A 23,271-nucleotide genomic window follows, 5' to 3' on the forward strand; every position below is an offset into this window, starting at 1 on the left:
GCTGCTAGACCATCTATTAGAAGACATTTTGCAAGCAACTGTCTACATTTCTTTGCATCAAAGTAAAAACAAAATTTTGGATCAAGGAAACTACCTATTTTATTTTTTAAATTTTTTTAAAAACTTCCTTTATATCACAAATGTCAGGCTAAGGCAAATCCTGGGTTGATAATTGATAATACAATAAAAACCCCTACTCCCCATGAAAATAGATCCACATACTCTGTTCAGCTCTAATTTTAAAAGCAAAGCTGGCATGCACTGCAGAGAGAGAAAAGTCTGGTTTAATTTTTTTTTACATATATTTTTTCAAGTGCTTAAAGCAGAACAGTGTTATTTCAGAAAGAAGCTTTTTCAGTGCTTCATAGAAAGACTGACAATTAGCTGCAGCGAATGTATGACCCAACACTACAGATTATGTCTCAAACATCCCCTTTGGATGTCTGAATGGGAGGAACTCCATTTGTCATTGGAGCAGTCACGAGCCTGAGGAATGTTGTGTCTGATGGTAGAGATGAATGCTTTCAGACACCGGGCTATTACCAAAATCCTTGACATAAATCCCTGTGGGGTGATCCTTTCTTTTCTACACAACCTGCACCTCCAGCAAGAGCATTGGAAGCTGCATCAAGCTGCATGGATCCAGCCTCAACTACTAATTCAGCTGAAGAACTCATGCTGCCAAACTATGCTCACTTTATGACTACAGAAAAACCACAACAACTCAAGCCAAAACCCACCTCAAGATTTATGGATATAAGCACAGATGCAAGTTGTCTTGGAAGGACTTGCTCAACTTCTCCATTTCCTTGGTTTACATGTCCTACCTGGGCTTCTCACTTCACTGCTGCATCCTTGAGAAAACACTTCACAGTTTCAGAGACTCGCTGCTGTTTTGAGTACCAAGGTTAAATGAAAAGTGCAATGAAATAACTGCCAGGGGTTAGAGAGTGTGCAATGTGACATATCTTTGCAGTTTTTGTTTTTTAAAAAATATCAATCTTCACAAGGAGTCTTTGTCTCTTTGCTGAATAGTCACACCTCAGCATCCAGCCTCCAGAGGGGCTCTCCTTTTCCTTTCTCCACTAAAACTAAGGTTGGCAATGGTGAGAGGGACATCGGATACATGGCTAATGACATCCTACAGCTCTGTTAATGTTGCCCATGAGTGAGCACAATTGGAACAAGAGCTGTGTTGACTCAAGTTATCATAACTATACAGAGTGCAGTTCACTCTGGCCAAGGATGTGGGCAGCCTCAGATCTCCTTCACGTTTTGTACAGCTCAAAGTTGAGCTTCCTGAGTTCATGTCCAGCTCTGACAGAGCCAGTTCCCTCGCTTACCTAGATGGAGAGAGAGCTCTTCAATCTTGGTCTTTCCACACAAAAGGGGAACTGAGAGGCAAGAAAACTACTGTGTTTATTCCTCTTCCTTCAAAAGTATTTATCCACTTTTGCCCCAGCTATTTTGACAGGCTGTTTCAATCAAAATCATCCAGTTAGGAAATGATACAGAAATATATGGGATGTGCACCATGCTGAGGTCCTACTCACAAAGCCTCCCACTGCAAAATTGCAATTGGCTGGAGACCAGGTGAAGGAACAGCAAGAAAAAAATAATCCATGTCCCAAAAGACACATTCTGTTGAGCATGACCCCAGGAATGGGAAATAAAAGCATCAGTGACATCTCAAAGAGGATGAGTCCCTGCAAGGATGCTCCGAAGAGAAAAAAAAAAAGGGCAGAGGAGTGACATCTAGCAAATTTAGGTAAACTTAGCAATATCATAAGCCAAATCCATAGGCTTTCTTACTCCTTTCACAGTCAATACAATTCAGAATTAGGCATCCACTGATCTCTGGGAGAAATGGGTGATAAAGAAGTCCAAGATCTTCTCTGGCACTAGTGTCATCTCAGTTAAAACACCACAGAAGTTGGCATGTGGAAAATACTCTTCTAACCCCAGCACAAGCAAATGTACTGTAGCTGCACATTGGAAGATAGGGGTTTGCCTTTCTAGGGACCATACACTCCAGGTGAAATCCTGGCCTCTTCTTTTCTTTTAAATATTTGTTTGTCCTGAAACCCTTTCAAATTAACCTGCAGCTGATGGCAGCCACCAGCTGCTGTAGACAGTGCTAGGTGTTTCAGGGCCCCATTTGACTTGCTGTTACACCAGCAGATGGTTTATCACCAAATGTTCTCTAGCTGGGATAAAACAAAACCACAGGAGGATGGAGACGCATCTTACCCCTTCCTTTACTTTACTTTTTCTTCTTTTGTTTTTTTTTTGGCCAGCTAGTATATAAATGTTTCCGGATCCATGCATATTTTGGGAAAACAACCCAACAAAACAACAGAATCAATTACTTTGCCCAAAATTAGCAAATTATTATCAGCAGCATTTTAAAATACAGTTTGTAGCACATCACTTCCTGGCCACAGGTTGCATGCTCCTCCATCAAATGTACTGTCTATCGGTTTTGGTTACAGTATGGTTGCGAAATGTATGTGAAACCCTTTTGTTCCTTTTCTAAAAATTTCAGTGCAGCATTTGCTGGCAGAACAATTGACATATGGTGAGACATTCCTTTCCAAATAACTGTTAATTGCTTTAAAAAAAAATAAAAAAAAAACATGCATATGCAGTAGAAAATATAATGAGGGCTCACACATGATATAGTGTGAAGCTGTTAAAGCTGGGAGACGTATTTAAAGATGTCTTGAATGCAGAGTGCCTGTTATCCTCTGTCTCTTGCAGGCTCGAGGAAGTATCTGTTGCTACCTGCACCTGAGGGTCATACCTACAGCCCTGATTTTCAGGTGTGCAGAGGTGACTGGAAAACAGCAGGACTGATTTTGGGCACTGGCTGTTTGAGGCCATGCATGTTCTATTCAAGTGTAGGATCTAGAGAGAGGCATGACACAGCGCGGGCTGGTCATGGTTTAGCTTTCCCATGCCAGAGAGAAAGGGGAAGGGCAGAGCTACGAGCAGTCCTGAGGCATTGGGATGAGACACTTAACACACAAACTCTGCTTCCAGCATGAACTCCAGGGAATCCAGCCAGAGCCTCTTCTAGCAGCTGGGGTTCAGACAGGGTGACCTGCTGGTAGGTGCTGGCAGGAGCAGCCGATTGACAAGCCTGGAGGCAAGCAACATGCAGGGCTGTCTCTATCTATATTTCTGAGATTTTGGAGCATTTAGTCTTTCAAAACCCTAGCACAAGGAGGGTGGTTGCTTATCAGTGTGTGAGGGTTATAATCCTTTGTGGCAGTTCATGTTCTAGAAGCAAATTTCTATTCATATCCTACAGAAGTTTTTAAAAAGGGAGAGGAAGAAGGGGAGAGAGTAATAATCTGGGTCCCACAGGTTTCCTGTAGACAGTACCATAATGAGGAAAGAAGATAAAGGATTGGGCCTGGAAACAGGCTACTGATTATATGATGCAGGAGCAAAAGAGACCCAATATAAGACGGACTCATGGTTCAGAAGAAACTGTTGTAATTGCAGGGAAAATTGCAAAACATTGTTAGAACTGGGAAGTTATGTTTCTTTCCAACAGGCTTACAGAACAAAATGCAATGAAGAACAAAGAGAAAATAAAGCAAAGAGTAATTTCCCCAAAGCTCCCTCCCTCCCAACCCGTGGAGCATCTCTGTGTGCTCTTTTCTGCCAAGAATGATGCTGTAGGATGTCGGCGCTTGCCCATTGGGTTTCCTCAGGTCTCTCCTCTCCTGCATCCTTCCTTCACCACAGTGGGAAAGAGAAAAGAGAAAACAAAAAGCAAAACTTCAAATGGCTGCACAGAAGCCCGGCTATCTTGCTGTCTTTCTAGCACAGTTACAGTTTCTTTTTCTGTCAAGCATGCAGCACATGTATGTGTAACGTGGCTTATCTAAACCAGTCACTGTTATCACTACAGTAAATGGGCTGAGCTCATCACAGTTTCTTAGTTTCCCATAGCTCCATGCTACCTAGCTTGATGTCAGGGGCCCCCAGCTCTGGTGGGTGCTTTGTTGCTAGACCACAGGACATACATTAGTACTTTAAAATACTACACATGTAAGGAAAGGGATCTCCTCAGCTCTGAAAAAACACAGCAAAACCCTCTGAAGTTTAACAGGCTGATTAATCCTCGCTTGCAATTAAAACAGTAGCAGCAGTGTCAGGAGGACTTAGCTAGAGATATGTGGAGGCTTTAATACCTGCTCCTAATCACGTGTATGTCGTTAAAATGCTGGGCAAGACATGGTGCTCAGGGCCCTTTTCTCCAGAAAGGTGCTTGGTGAAGCCAAGACTTGCAGTGGAATTGAAGGGAATTATTAATTGATTGCTAATTGTGCTATTATTCCTGTGAACCCTGTCTTCATAAATCAGAAATTACTCCAGCCCAAAACGTTCAGATATTCTTTCGCACTGGAAAATGCAGCGTGAAACACAGACTGCCTAGAGACTGCCTGAGAATAACAACTGTCAGATTTTTTTAAAGTGAGGAAGGGTATTAACCTTGCCATGTATTTTTAACAGTGAGGATTTCATAAGTTCCTCTTCCTTTTTTTGATTGATCAGAACATACAACCAGAAGCTAGGGGAGTGAGAAGGGTGGGCAGCAGAAGCTGCATTTTAATGGGGAGGGTGCCTTTAAGTTTTGATACAGTACTTTTTACCAGGGACCCCATCAGGGCTATTTCTCACTCCAGCAGCATGGCAGCACGCTGTCTATATGCTGACAAGGACAAAGGGCTACATGCAGTAATGAGAACTTGTATTTTAAATCTCTGTGATACAGCTGCCACCGTTGTGAAGCCACTATATTTGGTCTTGAGCTACATGAAAACCCATTACAAGCATAAATAACACATCTTGCTGTGTATGATATTGTCATCTCACAATAAACCTGTGCCAAGGAAGCAGTACGAGTTAACACTTTAAAACTACTTCTAAGGGAGAAATAGCAACTGCTTTTTGTCACTGGGGATGAGGCTCAGATTTTTGTCTTCCTACCAAATTATTCATCTTTATCTAGGGTGAGGCTGCTTACCCCTGTGACGAACCCTGCAGCAACATCAACCATTGCAGGCTCCTGCCAGAGCACTATTACTTAGCTTATAAAGCCATAAAAATCTCCAAAAGGCAGCAGAGCTCCAGAAGGCAGCTCACTGACTTTGCCCTGTTTTTCAGTGATATTGCTACAAGTGACATTAGGCATTGGAGACCCAAGGGCAATAAACCCCTCATGATGCAAAGCTGTTGTTCCCAGAATACAGATCGTACAGAACTGAGCTTGGTTCCAACCAGTATAAATTGCCTGTCATTTTGCTAAGCATTGCCAAAAATTGTTCACTCGGTTACTCTTCTGTTCCTTATCTCTGTGCTGTCTTGCCTTCTGATGATCTAAGACTGTGCACTGTTTAAATCCATTACAGTTGCAGACTGTTAGTATAATATTTACTTGACAAATCAAGTTTACTGGATATTTTTATTTTTTTGTGTAATACATATCATATTAGACAATTTATTTTCTTTTGTATTCTGTCTTCCTCTGTTTTTTTCTTGTGAATTCCAACATTAATTAAGGTAATTTTAAAAGCAAGTTTTCAAATAGAAGCTGAATGGAAAATGGTAGGGAAAAATAGCCATAAGGTCTTACCTGTTACTTAGTTTCCCGCTCTGTTTCCATAGGATCATTTATACTTTCAACTTGACTATTCATTTCCTCTGTAAAACAAATAAGACAAAAAATAATCAATTTTTATTCATGATGCTTATTAAGTCTGATACATTGAGTAATAACTGCTCCTAACCCAAAGAGGACATATATTGCATTAAAACTCTATGCTGTAGATACACAAAAAGGTCTCTTAGGCCCTAACATCCTACACTGTGGTGACATGGAAATCCCCATGAGAAGTCCTGCCAGGGTGCAGGCTTCAGCACTGCTAGAAATGCAAGCCTCTGGATCTAGATTTTCCCTTTGGTCCACACCCATCCAGTCTGATGTGGGTGCCCAACCAAGATGCCCAGCTCAAGAGCTCAAGGACCCTCCACTACCTCTGTAGGCCACAGACAGAGATACAGGTATCTCCAAGAAATGCTTTAGAATTTCACTGGGCTAAGTGGTCTTGATCCTTTGACTTGAACATCTGCAGACTTCAGACAAAGTCCCTCTGAGGACCTGGGGCTGAGCTGTGGCTCAAACATGCACTCAGTGCATGCACTCAGTTACAGAGATGCTGCCACTGCCTTCAGGTCCTTGAATAGAAAGTTGCTGCAATCCAGGACAGGGTCCAGGAGTAACACCACTATACTCCTACACATACTAGTTATACTCCTACACATACTCGTTAAACCAATATTTTTTTTTCTTCTCTTAATTTAAAATTACTAAAAAATAAGAAACAATATAAATACAAGGCTTAAGCTCATTTCAGCATGACCTTTGTCAAAATACCATCTAAACTAGGGCAGATATGGCTGGTGCTATCTAGGGTAAACATAAAAGGGTTACTTCACCACATGCATTTTATAGATTCATATTTAGTATGCCTTTGTATGCAATGCCTTTGAATGGAGACATTTATAGTAAGACCCTGGTTTTCTTTCTTTAACCTTGCTTTATGTTGTGGTATCAACTACAGATTGTAAGTCATCTGATGTGGGCAATGGGGGAAAAAACCTCAAGCCTGAATGGGAGATTTGGAAATTAAGGAAAGACAGGAGAGAGGAGGAGAAGACCCCAAAAAATCGGTAACTATGCTATATCCAACCAAGCAATACGATCTCTTCCAGAGTCAATATCATGTCAATACACCTGTTGGGATTTAGATGAATTATTTGTAAATTATTCATCAACCATTTGCAGAACAGATACTGTAATGGCTTCCTGGATGTATGCAATGAATAATAAGACAAATATCCGCTCCTGATTATGGAGCTCTGATGCACATCGCATTTAGTGGTGATGTATTCTTAAGTGCATTTGCATAGCAAAGACAGGATGCTTAATAAAAGATCATTAAGGGAAGGCTGCTGCACACTGAAGACAGCAGCCTTTCTCAGCCTCATTATGCCGTTCAGTTTCACTGGCTGCATTTTCTGAAAATACCATAAGGCTTCATTCACATTTTACAGAGATCTCCCGCAAAACCAAAGCTTTATTTGAAATCTGAGGTTAGGCTTTGCCAGCATCCCAGATGAGTGTGCCTCCTTCCCTTTGCTTTTTTTTTATGGCTATGAGGAGCTGACCCCTACCCTTCATGCTGCCAGCATGTCACGCCGAGGGAGTCAAACTGCAAAATGCCAGGGATGCTTTAAGGGCAATGCAAAAGCATGGGGGAGCCCCAGCAGAGGTGTGGGACCTGAAGCCCCCACCAATAGGGAAGCTTTTTCCTGTGTGCTTGGGACTAAGCTGGGGGCTCTTTGCATTGCTGCTGGTAAGGACAGCAAGAGCTAGCTGAAGGGTAAGCTTCTGCAGACAACTGGGTCAACCCCAACATCAGATGTCACCACGAGGCCACCTACACAATCCTCTATATTTGGCTGGAAAATCACACAGCAGAGAAGCACCTACTGCAAGAGCAGATGGAAGAGCTGCCACCAGGAGCTGCAGTGGGGATGTGACTCACAGCCCTCCTGTCCTCCCAGCATGAGTTAAGTGTCAGAACAATGTTGTTAGCCTTGGGCACGCTACATCTGATTGCATTGCAAGCTAAAACTGGCCTTCTCCCCACTAAACTATGTTCTTGGAGGTGTTTGAACTGCTAACTTACGTTAGTGGTCTTTTAGCACATACTGTAATATACTACAACAGCCAGCAGCTCAGCAAAGCACCTCAAGTTCATGGAGACAGCAACTCTCCTAAATTCAGTTTTACTTGCTCCCCCCTCATGCAGCTTCATGTGGGGCTTTTAATCCAGAAATAGCCTTTTCTGTGCAATGGAAACAGACATTCCTCTGTGTTCTCTCCCTGTCTGTTTTCCCCTTAGTTTTTCCCCTTTAAGGAGAACCTGTCTGCACCTCCTCTTTCAATCTGTGAGCTGCCTAGCAGCTCTCAAATTATGACCAGGGAAGGGTTTGCCCCCCAAAGCAAAGCAAACAAGTTCCCCACAGGTGGCAAAGGAATAACCCAGCAAATAGTTTACATCCATCAAAGTGCTACAGTTGGGGCTGACCCAGGGGATGTGTGGTGGCAGCAAGGCATCTTGCTTCTCCCTGCTAGAAAGCTGTGTGCTTAAAGGTCAGCTAGCCAGGAGTCATAGCACAGCATCTAAGTAGAGAAGACAGGCAAATGGGAGATTGGAAAAACATGTTTAGAATTATCCACGAGAGAGCGGGCGCATTTCCCCACCCCAGCATATGATGGGATGGCAGATGACATCAAAATATCACCATCTTGATTTACTAACAAGCTCAGTCAGACTTTTATTTGAAAACATAACCTATTTCTTCAGCTACTTCCTAAACCATGCTTCCCCTTGCACCCACATAACTTGGCTACAGTACCTTCAGCTGTAACTCCAGCCCACCTGGAAAGAAGACCATCTATCTGGAATTCAACATGAATGTGCAGTGATGAAACGCATGCAGTTCCTTACTTGGTAGTTATTTGTTTCTTGGATGTTACATCAACATCATAAAAAGCACAAGGATGTTAGCTGTTGAGATCTTGCTTTTATATTGCTTTAGTGAATCATGTGAAGGCCAGGTTGCTGATGGCACATTCATTAGCCTGCACAAGCTTTTTAAAAAATGGGAATTTTCAGGTTTGACACTGCCTTCAGCTTTTTATTTTCTTCTATTGTGTCAGCAAGTCAGGATGAAGCTTTCTGCAGGCTTGAAATAAAAAAGGCGAATGAGTAACCCCATTATGAAAGGAGTGAAGAGTTTGATCCGCCTGGTTTGAATACCGGCTGGAAACCAACATCCACCTCAGTAATTTACAAAGCTTTGGTGGTAACAAAAAAGAAAAGAAAAAGAAGAATAAAATAAGCCTGTCAGCAGGGAAACACAGTTGAGGATACTGATCACCAAAGGTGGGTTTTGTCATCATTAAAAAATTCTAACCAGTAAATCTCCCTTGGCTACAAGATATTTACTCTCCAGGGAGGTTCACTCTGGTGGCTGATGGAGATTGCCAGTAGCAGCCCACACCTCTGTACACACGTCCCTATTCAGGCTTATACATGCACCCACTGACAGCTTTCCTGACAAAGAATCATGCCCAGCTTTCAAGTTACAGTCATTTCTGAAATATATCACTATTACGGCCCTGCCCAGTAGATGAACCAATATTGAGATCCACCTGAGCTGTCTAAACTGTCTCCATTTCTAAAACACTTTTTTGCTGTGACACTGTACATGAAATTAGAACACAAGAGCTAGGCTGCCAAGGGGTACCTGGTGATATATGCTTGTGCTTTCAGCTGTGAAGCAATGAGCTCTCCTGAGGCAGAAGGAAGGGGTCCAGAGAAAAAATAGGCAATTTACATAAAATTACTGTCAAATGGAACTTTATATATATATAACTATATATGTGTATGTATATGTATATATATATATATAATATATATATATATATATATATATATATAAAATCTCAAGTAGTACCCAGTACTTTTAAAAATTGTAGGGCTTGTCTTCAGCAAAAATTGACCCCTCAGAATAAAACAGAACATAGGAAGTTTGATCCTTTCTTTTAAACATTTAATGTATGTCCACAAGAAAAAACACCCTGTAATACAATCCCAATAGCAATTAAGGCTGAAGAGAAAGGAAGACCTCCCTGAAGAGCAGTGTTCTTCTGCAGCATTAGCAAATACCCTTTACCTGTCCTTTCATACAACTCAGAAAGTTCACAGAAGAGGAAGTTACCAGATGAGTTATGCATAGAAGACCTTACAAGATAAGCAAGAGTTGAAACAAAGATACCCACCAAGATCATAATTTCAGAAGCTGTCAGCTGATCCAGCTGTGTTTTGCTGTACATTACAAGAGCTATGTAATCACTTTTCTTTCCAGTGCAAAATATCCGTAAGAAAATTTTTTAGTAAATTTGAATTTTTTTTCACTGAGTAGCCCAGACCGTTCTAGGAATTCAAAGTTCAAATATTCTACTGTGACTATGATTTTTTGGTTTGTTTGTTCAGAGGATGAGGAGAGAAGGGTGGTTAAGGTTTATTCTGCACACTTATTAGTAACAGCAGAATCTCTGGTATTTTTAAATAAAGAAAATCCATTACGCATGCTTTCTTTTCCTGTGCTTGCAAAAACTTCCCTACTGGCCTGTATATAAATCAGCCACCAATTCAAATGCCACAGCACAATCTGAACTCAGAAAAGGAAATCAGCATTAGATGCTTTGTGTAACTAATATCAAAAAGAAAATAATTGTTTTGTCTTTGAGATGTAAAAACATATGCCTTGAATGTTAATTATGTTGCTGAAGAGGTTAAAGGAGGAGTTAAAAATTGATCTTTGCTACAGAGGGGAGTCCACCATAATAAAAGGAGGATGTGCATCTCAGTTCCAAACACACTGCTGTTTGGAGCAGGAGACGGGACCCTTTGTATAAAAACCAAGAAAATCCCTTGCACAGCTCTGTTAAGCTCTAAGAGCTGCTTTAGAAGAGTGACAAAGGATCTGCCTCACCAAAACCTAAGCATCAGGACACTGATCCCATCCATTATTTCTTTACACACAGGAAGAGCCTAGAAGGGCAATTTTTTTTTTTTTTTTTTTTTTTTTTTTTTTTTTTTTTTGTTTTGTTTATGAATATGTTATGCCCTGCAGTGCCTTGGTACTCAGCCTTTGCCAGGATTTTGCCAGACAGTTGGGCTCACTGGGGTCAATGTCAAAAAGGTCTCATTTCCAAGTCAGGAGAATTGGGTTGATAAGGTCCACAAACCTGACTGGAACTGCTGTTCCAAGACAGCAGAGATTATGTAAATTCTCAAGCAGACTCATCTGAAGAGATTATAAATGTAACTCCTATTTGTGGGGGGAAGTGTGCAAGCAAAGCCCAAAAAAGCATGCTACATATCCACTTCAGGAAAATTTAAATATTTGAACAACATACCATCCTTTTTTGAATCATCTGCTGCTTCACATACAAGATCAACTTTCATAGGTTCTGAAGAAGCTACCTCTTTCCCTTGCACCCCTGTAAGACAAGCCAAAGATGGAGAAAAATCAGTACTTACAGTGCCTGGTTAATGTATAATTCTCAGAATTTGTATGCCTTTTTTTTTTGTTTGTTTGGCATGTTCTTACCTTTATACACCCTACTCCTGCATAGCATTAACCATTAGAGAAAACAGCAGAGGATATAGGGAAAGGAAAATGGTTTGAAAATATTTGCCTGAATATTTGTAGCTGTATGCACTCTTTTCTAACTGGAATTGTTAAAACCAAATCATGGCCTGTGCTTCTGTCTCCCTGCCATTCTTTTCTCATCATTTTTGAAGAATCCCTTCTGCTCATAAAATGCAATACACGATGGGGACCTAATCGCACTTAAAAAGTTTCTCTAGCTAGCAGTATAAAAATAGACACAGTGAGAGCTGAAATACATTGAGTAGTCAGACACAAACTTGAATTTAGGAAAATGCATTTTTTCACTGTAACTCAACATTTTTATCTTTTCTGCCTTAGGCTTGTCTGGAAGCTTAGATTCAATATCCAACAATTTTTGAAAAGGAAAAGAAAAAAAGTAGTTTTGCTGTTTCATACACAGCTCTCCTAATATTCTGCTATTTAGAGTGCTGAGTAGGCAATTTTCAGTTAATTTCCACCATGCTACTTATCTGCTTTTGTGGCTGCTCTGAAGCCTGTTGCACCTATCATGCGGTTGAACTACAGGATGCCAGGCTACTGGTTGCTAAGCAATCCAGACAGTGGTTTAGTTATTATGAGACAGCAAATTGTAGTATGGACTGAGGCATTTAAAAGAATGCTTCACTATTAAGCTGAAATAATTTACCTCTTCAGCAACAGAGATGAAACATTCACCATCCCACAGACATCACTTTCTCCTCTCTATGGAAGTCTAGAGCAGGTTTTCTCAAGTGCACCTAAGTGCACTACATTTATTTTGTACATAAATACATATCTGTCTCTGAAGTTTTCAGCCGGTTTCCCTTCTAATTGCATCTGCAAGACAAGGCACTGTCACAATCATTTTAGTTTCCTCAGTGCTTGCTTGGTTGTCAGTGCTATTTTTGCAGGCAACTTCCAGTGCACTATGTTCTGACCTAGCATCATGATGCTAAAACAAAGACCCAGCACATAAAGACACCAACAAAAAACCAAACCAAAACCAGCTCAATTATCCATTCCAGTGAGTGTAGTGGAAAGTGCTATGTATGACTTTACAGTGATCTCTCACCCATAATTTTAATGGATCTTATTTCTACTGAAGAAAACCTTTAGGGGATCATTAGATCACCAGCTCACAGGTTTAAAAATCATCTCCTCATACAAACAGACAAAATGCCTGTAAACATCTGCATGGCAGTGAATGCCCGAGATACCCCTTTGCAAGTGAATTAAGTCTCTGATGCTTCACCAGGGAATTCAGGATAGTGAGCTCAGGTTTTCTCCTGAGGTTCCTTATGGGCCAACAGGTCTAAGCTTTCCCAGCATTTACCCACAGCTCTTTTTGGCTCACACAAAAGACATACCCAGGGCTACCCATTGCAAAAGTATGCACACATGGCAGGAACTTGTCAAGTGCAAGGCTGACAAGGTATACACAAAATCCCTGTCTGACTTCTAGCAAAATCAATATGAAATCCGGGTGACTATGAAAGTGCTGACTAATCAGGAAGATTCAGGTTGTGCTACTATTTTGATTATCTGGGAACACAGCTCCATGGAAAATGAAGTTTTGGCAAATCAACTGTTGCACCAGGAGTGCAGCCTGAAGCAAACACAGCTCTTCCCAAGACACTTGAATGTCTGCTGTAGGGATTTGGGATTCTTGCTCAATGCTGACATACTGGAACTGGCAGCTGATGCCTCTGATTCTGATTTTGCCTCCTCTAAAACACTGTCTAGTGACCAAATAAAGCAGATGTGGCATGACAGGCTACATCTTGGCACCCCATTTCTCTAACAGCTAGCGATACCTGCTCGCTCACCTCTTGTCAGCTCCTAAAGATGCCTCTGTGAAGATCCCAAGATCTCCCATTAACTCGCCAGCACGCCTGGCTTCACCACACTGCTGAAAGGTTTCTTGCTTTCAATTTCAGAAATCTCTCATGCAGCTGACAGGTGCAAAGGATTATTGGCACAGTGCTAGGTGAAGAAGGAGCCTAATTAAAGAGAAGACATCTTGTGCACACGTGCGCACATGTGCTACTTAGGGCTGCTATTGCAGGGTTTGAAAGCAGAAGGTGTAGAGTGCCCGCTGTTCCAAAAGCTACAGGATCACCTCTCAGGGTGGACAGCCCTAGAGAGAGGCTGGAAATAGTAACATCAGCAGCAGCAAATTTGCATAATTACTTTTTGAGAGGTTTGGAGTCATAAACATTGTCAAAAGAGAGTTAATGCACGTTCAGCTTTTTTACCCTCTTTCCAAGGCTGAACAGCTGATTTCCCCTTCCCTTTTAAGAAGGGATTAGAGCCATATCAAGGTTTTGGTTTTTTATGATTTCTGTTGGTTGTTGAATACTGTCAGCAAGAAAATGATAGTGGGAAACAACATTCTGGGACAAACAAGTTAGAAGACATTTTAAACCTTAGCAAAGCCAAGCGCCACTTCAAACCTTGAGAGGAAGCTTGCACATTATAATGCCAAACATTTGGGAAGACTTTAAAACCCAGTTAATATAAAACCTCATTTCTTCCCTCGCTGCTATGGGGTGTGGGGGACAGGAGCATTCACTCTACTGCCACGCATGTGGAGAGGGTAGTAAACAAGAAGCTTCTTCCCTGCTGTGGAGTAGAACCAAGTGTCACACAGAAGTGAACCCATTTCACATAAACAGCAGAACTCAATCAATACCAGAACCATCTTGACAACCAATTCATTCTAGAGACTTCCCTTCACTCCCTTGTTTTGATTGCTTCAGGTTAGAGCAAAAAGAAGCAAGGTATTTCAGGTCTTGAAGCTGGAGCTGAGAGGTACTGAAGGGGAGGGTGCCTGGGAGACACCACTTTCAATTTCAATTACCATTTCCAATCACGCTCCTGACAGAGCTCATTACCTGAACCCTTTACAGGCTGGTTACACAACCAGCCTAGCACTAAGTGACAGCAGTCTTCTGGCACAAAGATGGCTCTCAGCCTTTTGAAATATGTAAGACAAGTACATACCAGGGAAATAGAAATATCTGTACTGTTATTTCATCTTTTTTTTCTCCTTTATAGTCACAATCTGTCAATAGTTCCATGTGGTTACAGTTCCTTCTCTAGAGAAATGCTGTTCCAGATTCATGTACGATTCACAAGATTAACATGAAGATGTGGTGGTTGTTGATATGTTAGCATTAATTTTAAAACTGCCCAAATACATAGGTCAGACATCTGTTCTCCACACCCCTGATAGATCCTATTAAGTAAAAAGTGTAACCCTCCTGCCTTTGCGCAAGGTTTACATCTATTTTAAGTGATAAAAGCAGGCAACTGTGCAGGCTTGGAAGCTGCAACACAGAGGAATCTATAAAACTCATTTTTACCTGATTGTCAGAAAGGTTTTGCTGTGTACTGAAGAGCACCTTTGTAATCAGGAGAGAGAGAGAGGCAGGCTACTCATCCAGGTAATTCAAAGCAAAATCCCAATGTAGTCTCCCTAGAATCAATGAATCATTCCTGGAAGGCAGCTGAACCGAGTGTCTGCTTTGAGCTGCCCACCTTAAGGGATTTTATTTCTCTGCGCTGACTCTTGTAGGAGTCTGGAAAATAGGACTCTCTTGGCAGAGCCTGGCCTTTTAGACCAGCCTTGTCAGAGTCCTCCCACAGGGTCTGGGTAAGGGATTGCCAAGTGGGCTCTGAATCAGGACACTGGATTTCTGCTTTTAGTTCCTAGTTTGTTATAAGGTCATAGACTAGCTTTAAGACAAACAGAAAACTGAGTTTCATGCATATGTGAGGGAACACCAAGGTAATTTAAATACTAAAAATCACCCACTTTTAGGAGTCTTGCAACTAAAAGGGAAATCATGACCCTAATATTATTCTGAATATTTGAATATTTTGTATTTATAATACAACAGTCCAGACGACCACTTCTATTTTTACAGGCAAAATGGCAAGGTCATTATTCCCATAGCATGTCTGCCCAGCACTTTTGGGTGTTGCCACAGGAATTCCAATAAAATAGTATCCTGCTCATGGACTATTTGCAACCAGGAGAAATTCATTAGTTGTAAATTATTCGTAGAGCAGTTGCTTCTACTTTGAAAAAATCACTTCTGTCGTGCAATCTGAAAACCACATTGCAGCTATTCTGAACAATCCAGATTTCCCTGATTCATACTCGATGAATAAAATTTATTGTTTTGAGTTTAGCCATAAATATGCTTCCCTAATTGGAAGACTCTGAGAGATGGAGGCTCGTTATAATCCAAATTTCTCTGTTTAAAATTTTAAGGCACCGTTTTTCATCTGCAGCAACGAAAAAGACAGACAAAGCTCTCCTGACCCACAGCTGCATTGTCTTATCTGTCAAAACCAGTTCCATTTTTCTTGCTCTGCAAATAGCCAGAGCTGTTTTTTCCTTCTTCCCAGTCATTTCACTGTAGTTCTTTGCTAATGTGACTGTCAAGTCTTCATGTACTTTGTTTACTGCTGTACTTTAGTAGCATTTTAAATGCTGCTTCACTGAGAAACTGAAGCTGTCTGTGATACAAAGGTTCAGTTTGACTCTTTGACACTTCCATCTGGGATGACTGACCCCTTTAACCAGACCAGATTCTACCACATAAAAGATTTACGCTGGCTTCTTGTATGGCTCTACATGCAAAACTACCCAACCTGCTGCTATTGGGGCTCTAAAAGAAACACAGCAGTCATGGACTGTCACTACTTTGTTATATTCAAGGTGGTGGGCAGCTTTTCCCCTTGTTATCATCCTGCAATGCACAGGTCAAGCACGACAGCACCGAGGCACAGGAATGGCACTGCTGCAAGGATGCTTCTCGCTGTTCAGTGTGGCTTCATTAACAAGAAATGTCTCCATCTGTTAAATCAGGAATATCCTCCCTCAATGAAAAAAAAACCAAAAAACCAACCAAACAACAACAAAAAAAACAAACCCCAAAACCAAAACACCCAGCAGCTAGGCACCATAAAGATGAAAAGAAAACTTGAGGATGCAGATTTCAGAGGAGAGTGTGCCGGCCAGGATGCCAGCTTTGCTAGGCTTTTGAAGGTGCTGAACATCATTTCTTAATGCCACACGTGAGCTGTCAGGATTCAGGTTGCAGCCCCTTCATTGTTAAATGGAGTGTTTAGCCTCTCCTTCTGGCATTTTGGCTTTGTCTCCCAGAGTAACCCAGCACAATGAAGCTCCCTGTCCCTCCAGTGTACTGTGCATCATGTCAGCTCCCTGTGTTTGTGCACACAACTGTACCCAAAGGCATCGCACTACTTCCAGACACAGTTATTTCCAGCCCAAGCTGAACCACATTTTTTTTTTAAATGCAATTTAAAAGTGTCTAAGATCCACTTATCCCTATCCCCTTCCAGCCCTTTATTAAACATACTCTTAGTAAATCTCATTATGCCTCCTTTTGCCTAATGGTGAGAGAGGGAGTGCAGTGAGGATTGTCTCTCAGCAATATGGTCCCTAAGACCCATACAAATTGGGCATCTCTAAAATCTCTAATGCCCATCAGGAGCTCTTTGTAGCTTTTGTCTCTCTGTAACAACAGGATAAGCCTGCACACAGCAGGATCTTGATGAATACAAAGGCTTTAAGGAAAGCCTTTTTTTTTTTTTACTTTTATTTTTTTGATTTTCGCAAAGCCTTAGCTGTGTAAGAGGCCATATTCCTGTTTTCCAGATGTTCTTTCTGTGAGACCTCTCATCATAGAAGAAGCCTTCGGCAGAGAATGTCTCAAATGGAGCACCTAGCAGCTTTCATTGCATTCCTCAATTGTCGAGTGTTAACATGACTAAAATGTTGCTTGGTTGTATTAAAACTAGTAGATCACCATTCCCAAATGGCTTTGGAAGCCCTTGTGCTCCATTTCCCTGCCTACAACTGAGGCAAACAGGTATTATGAAAGTCAGAAGTTTTCTGAACAGATAGAAATGGCATGATTATTTACCTTTCCCTGCCACCTGAAACCATTTACAAAACTTACAAGTAACTTGTTTCAGTTCCTGATCAGTAGCTTACTGAGCCTAAGCTGAGGAGATGTGAGGAGTTACAGCTCTGGAGGACCCTTTCACGTAAGCCACAGGAAACCTCCAGGTCTCCTAAGGATCAGCTTTCACCTGGAGGAATGATGTTTGGGCATTTTTTCTAGTTCCTTGGTGATGAGTGCAAGCCTACTGGCTGCCAGAATTATATGTGCAACCCCACTCCCATCACAACATTATTTTCTCTGCACACTCACCATGCTCATTACCATGTACTTAGTCTCTCTCCAGCTGTCCTTGCATGGCAAGTTTAATTCCTCTTTGCACCACTCATCTGGGGTGAGGACTAGGTCCTTAATTTTGAAGAACAGTTCCAGGCTTTAATAGACCTTGCTTTCCCTTCCATCATGAACAATTTAATAGCTCACGCTGCCACTGGATTTTTCATCAGCACACACATTGTCCTTATTCCATTTCAAACTTGAATTCACTGTATTTTCTGAGCATTTCAAACAATCATGAAGCAACAACAGCAAAGCAATAGACTGTTAAAGCTAACAGCTACTGGATCTCCTAAGTAGGCTGGGTTTATCATAAAACAACGCTATTTATTTCAAAAAAGGGAAGGAAATTTCACGTTCCCCTCCAAAGCATCTGCTCCAAAGAAGACAAGAACATAAAAGTTCTCAGTGCCAAGCAGATGCACAAGAACTAAGTAGGTGCTGAGGTTGAATAGAAACAGCATTGATACGAAACTGAAAGAAAAGGATGGGGAGTGAAAGGGTAAGAACCTGGGAGGACATAAACAGCAAATTGCCCAATAACTGGAAATTAGAAAAGCTCCCTCCAAATGTATAAAACCTTTCAGACAAGGGCCCTCACCTTTTACAAAATCCTCCAGCAAGAATGGAGAGGATGATGGGGTGGAAAAGCACATTATCTGCCCAGGACAAAAGGAGACTTTGCCTGAGTTTCTGATAATGTACACCTGGGGCTGCTCACCCTCATTTTTTGGGGTCACTGCTTCTGAAATTGCTGCTGAGTAAGCCCTGGTTTCAATTCCTTTTCAAGAAGACTATTGCAGAGTATATGAGGAATGAGCTTCGAAGTAGCAGGGAACAGCAGCAAAAGGGTAAATAAGGCAGGTGTATGGATATACCTCAAAAGCAGTACCAATACACAGCATGGGAGAACGATATCTTCTTGTTATTTAGCCAGAGACCCCAGTCTAAATTTTGCAGTTTAAAATAAAACAGAATATTCACAATGAGAGGCACATGAAGCTCAACAAAGTTCTGCTAATATATGTGACATTACAGGTATGATGTAATTTTCAGACACTTTGCTACATAAAGATATGTAAATCCAGAATGAAAAATAAGAATTAAAAAAACCCTAACACCCCAAAACAAAACTCAACAAAAACTGGGATAACCAGAGGCAGAATATGTAACATAACCTGCTGAGATGTCTTCCTCTTTGGAAAGAGTACTTGCATTTCTAAAGGCCTATCACCTCCTGACCAAGCACTCTGTTTTAATTTTTAGAAATTTGTTAGCTTCCCAAAACCAAGCTGAACATAATATGAAACTCATTTGCTTGAGAAGTGGTAAGTAGCAACACTCACTAACAAACACCTCATCATCTTTTTCCCCTACTGAGACACATGCTCAATAACATTTTTTAAAAAGCAAGTAAAGAACTGTAGATTTTTTAATTTTTTAAACTGATCTCTGCTCTGACTCCTCCAAAGCCAAAATTTTACAGTAATTTAACTATACAGCAATAAACACAAATCTGCTATAAAAGACTGATCTTACTCCTGAGCTTCCTCTCACCTGTTTCAGTTCTCAGGGCTGGATGGTGACTCATCAAGATAAGACAAGATGTTTAAACAAAACACAGAGGTGGCCACACTTCTGTGTATATATTTAGATCTGAGGGCAGTAAACAATGGTAAAGAAAGGAATAGTTGAGTCATAGATGGTGGTGCTGGATGTATTGCCCAGGTGATGCTTTCCATACCCTGCTCAGCAAGCTCCATGTGCCTCATGGAGAGAAGCTATTGCTGAGATCAGACTTCTGGAGATTCCATTGTGGGTTTTGCTGTCTGTGGATGTCATTAATGCTGACTGCTTTCCCCATTTCTCTTTTGAAAGCCTGGCATCCTCCTCTACAATGGTAAGCCAACACCAGCCAACCTCAAAGGAATGGAAGGGAAAGGCAACGTATTGCAAGTGCTATATTACCTCCTGAGCATGGATGTCATTTTTAATTTCTACAGATGAACATAAGAGAAAAATTTTACAATTATCACACAGAGTAAGATGGTTCCCCAGGAAACAACAGAACTACATCAGAGCAAAGGGTGGTGTAACCTCCAGCTGCTCAGTGCCAGCAGACAATAACCACATCCTCCTCTGAACAGAGCAGAAAGAAAGAAGCCATGAGAGAACCCAAACTTTCAAAACTGAGTGGTACTAGAGGAAATCTCATGCCACCTATTCCCAAACAGAGACAAGCCTAAAAGCAGCTACTACCCTGAACATGTCAGCTCCATGGTGACAATCATGCTCTTCTACTCAGACCAGTGACATGTCTTAAAAACTCTATTTTGCCACTGACATTTTGGGGAGAGGGAGGTGCAGAGCCAGACAGTGATAGTGTAGCTGGTGTTTAACACTTCAGATATCCACCTATCCTCCTGACACTCACCTCCTCCCTTGAAGCCCAGAGTATTTCCAAAACACAGTGGAAAAGACAACTCCTGTGGGTTGCTTTTAGAAAAAAGTTATCCACCAGCCTGGGTGTTATCTTCTGCATTATAAGAGCATATTGCCACATCATGATTGGCTTGGCCAGCATTTCCTGGCAAGGCAAAACACTGTCTTTAAATTATAAAATCAGTCAGTTTATTTGCTTTATTTATTGGAGAAAATTTTAAGACCAAATTAGTCTGTGTGGGGGTAGAAAAATTTTGCCCAAAACAGAGCTTCCAAAAAAGCAATTTTGCAGGCCATGAAAAACTGAGTGTCAGTTTTGGCAGTCACAGACTTGCTTTTCTCCTTGTGGAGAGCCATTATACAGTGTTTTCTAAAATTGTAAATGTTCTCTCTGGCTCACAATGGGAAACAAGACTAATATGCATCACAGGGCATAAGATAAAAAATGCAGAGCTATTGTTGCCTTTGATTTGTCTTCCATTTATTTCAGCTCTCAGTAAGAATTACACAAAGACAGAGCTGCAGATTTTTCTTCTCAACTTTTTCACATTTCATCCTTTGTTTGGTTCATAAATTCTAGGGTCTAAGTAGGACGTTACATCAGAAACAGGAATTTACATTTAGATAGCATGATGCAAAGAATACTAACAATCATAATCTTCCCCCCTCCAAACAGCTCCAGAGTACTCCCCAAATGACCTCAGCTTTGTTAAACGTGGATCTGGCTTATTTGCTAAAGCTGAATGTTTCTTTCTACTGTAACATATCATTCAGAGGTTTTTTTGGTTGGTTTTTTGTTTGTTTTTTCCTGCTTTTCCCCCCCACTTCTTTTGAGTCTCACTCCATATGTTGCCCCTAACTTAGTCTCTAGATGTAGAGATGTAGAGTCTCTAGATGTAGATGGCTCCAGTTTGTACTCTGGGAGAATACCGTGAGCACATTCAGAGTGTGATAAGTAAAAGAGGAAGGCAACTTTTTCTTTTGTTGAGTTATCTAAAAAAAATAGGATAAGACACCTCCAAAAACAGCTTTCTGATTGCAGGACCCTTAACAGAGATAGCTTTTCTTCTTCAGGACCTTATATAAGGAGTCACTAGTTGTGGACAAGCAACAAGCCATATTATTATGCCATAGAAAATTACTCTAAGTCTTCAGTCAGGTTCATCCACTCTGGCTTCTACTCGTATTGCCACTCAGGCCCGGTGATGAACAGCTCAGTTCAGGTGGAGGGGCAAGCACTGGGAGCGTTTTTGTCTCCCAAACAGCTTTATTTCTACAAACACTTCCCCTCACACAAGATCTTTCCCACTGTTTGAAGGGTTCTAACCTGCTGTTCCTGGTCACTGCCAGTTTCCTAAGCAGGAGAACAAGGGGTCAGAAATTTATTCCGTTTCACACATATCAGGGCCTTATCGGCCCAAAAGAAAGTAGATTCAAATCAAACATCGTGTTAGATCAAGGCTGGCTCAGAAAGCTCAGTGACACTCCAACTAACAATATGGCTTCTGCCTTCTTTTTTTTCCCACAACAGAATGTACAGAACTGCTAATAAAACCAGTGTCTACCCTGGAAACTGGCAGACTCTGGAGTCTGACAAGATAACTGTAATTTTCCTTGAAGCTATTGAGCATGTCTTAAACATCTCCCAAAATCCTCTTAATAACTGACAGCTAACTTCAGTTCTTTACAATGAGGTGTCCTGAAGGTCAGCCAGAATACAGCAGCCAGTGCTATGGGACACTCAGAAATGGATCATGCCTTTATAAAAGTACTGAAATCCAGGCTGGCAAGTTGCAGTATTTAGCCCTTCCCGTAATGCCACCTCCCTGCTATGGGGTGCCAGAAAACTTAGAGGCTTATACTTGGGATCTATGCACCAAAGTCAAGACCTCTACCAGGTCCTTAAGCCAGTAGAGACTAATTGTATTAGTAGCTGATAGCAGCAGGCCTTCGTCCTCCTGCAAGAGGAGGATGACAGGCACACATTAAAAGCATTTCCTCAAGCTAAACTCCTTCAGATTGCTGGATTTGGACCATGTTTTATGATTTATTCATAATGAAGAATTTCGTAGCCCATGAACTTGCAGATGCCCAAAGCCTTTTCATTATACAGCTTTCAATTATTCCAGACTTTAAAAAAAGAAATTGATATAGTGGGTCAACCAGCAGCAGCGTCATTCCTCCTCCTCTGGAATACCCACAGCTGGAGGACAACACAGAGCTCTTCCAGCCTCAGAATTAGAGGCTACAGATGGGCACTATGGTCCAGATCTTCAAGAATCTGCATGCCAGGATAAGGACTGCCACAACCCACAGCCTCCACAAATGCCTCGGTGTCTGTTACTTTCATGAGAATTACTGAAGCTTTGAAAAGAATGCAAAAATTGTTAATCCTCTTGTGCAAGTGACTCCAGCCTTGACAGACATTTTCCCAGAGTCAGAGATAAAACTGAAGGATTCAGCCATAAGGGATTAGGAGTGGTGTCACCTGGAATTAAGTCACTGGCCTTGAACCATGTTTATGTTCAGCCCTGTCAATAGCGAATCCCAGAATCTTGATTTCCTGAGTAGGTTTAAAGGTCTAGACAATTCATGTTCCATTGTTTTATAGTTTCCATTTTATACTACACTTCAGTGCACTAAAAACTGTCAGTCTGACAGTCTGAGGAGACTCAAACAACTTCTTCCCACAACTGTGTGCAGGATGTTTCTTGTGTATATAATGTAAGCAAAGCCAGACAATAAACACCTTGCACGGTGCTTTTCACATACAATCTATTTTAAATACTACAGACTTCAGAAGGAAAGGGCTTATTATGTAGAAAATAGGTGGTCTTTGCCCAGACAGTTTAGAGTTCACAGCAAATCCTGATAAATACCTTCCCTAAGTATCTAACCTGTTCTTCCCATGTAAGCACATCAGAGATACTTATATGAGATGTGCTTTTAATTTAAAGCCTGCAGCCTTTCAATTATCAGGTGTTGAGATGATTTTGAGTGGTAGGAGGGAAACAAGCCTTGTGCCTTAACGGGTTGTTCCAGTGCACACTATCTGTGACAGTGATGAGCAGTTCTTAAAAACCTCATACGAGGGTCCGAAGTACTGAGTACTATTGATACTCAGCCTAGTAAAACCTGCAATAATTTGGGATCATCGTGCAAAGCTAACTTTGATTTAGTACTGTGCACTACAAATGCACTACTGTGCATTAACAAATGAGGAATTTGCAAGGCAGAGACTAAC

The 23,271-nt window shown here is 41.3% G+C and overlaps 1 protein-coding gene across 4 annotated transcripts in view; it reads right to left on the minus strand.

Moving 5' to 3' along the window:
* Positions 1-304: 304 nt before the first annotated feature.
* LOC103534901 (mono-ADP ribosylhydrolase 2) overlaps positions 305-23,271 on the minus strand; it is an 88,795-nt gene continuing 65,828 nt past the window's right edge. For 3 of the 4 annotated variants that reach the window (XM_030447223.1, XM_030447224.1, XM_030447221.1), the window contains 3 exons: positions 11,075-11,158; positions 5,651-5,718; positions 305-3,745 (listed from right to left, as the gene is read on the minus strand). In XM_030447223.1, the coding sequence (XP_030303083.1) occupies positions 5,654-5,718; positions 11,075-11,158 (149 nt within the window). In that variant the 3' untranslated portion in view covers positions 305-3,745; positions 5,651-5,653. The remainder of the gene's footprint in view (positions 3,746-5,650; positions 5,719-11,074; positions 11,159-23,271) is intronic. The other variant, XM_030447222.1, reaches the window with a different exon arrangement.

Source organism: Calypte anna, chromosome 3 (assembly GCF_003957555.1).
Source record: "Calypte anna isolate BGI_N300 chromosome 3, bCalAnn1_v1.p, whole genome shotgun sequence".
Lineage (NCBI taxonomy): Eukaryota > Metazoa > Chordata > Aves > Apodiformes > Trochilidae > Calypte > Calypte anna.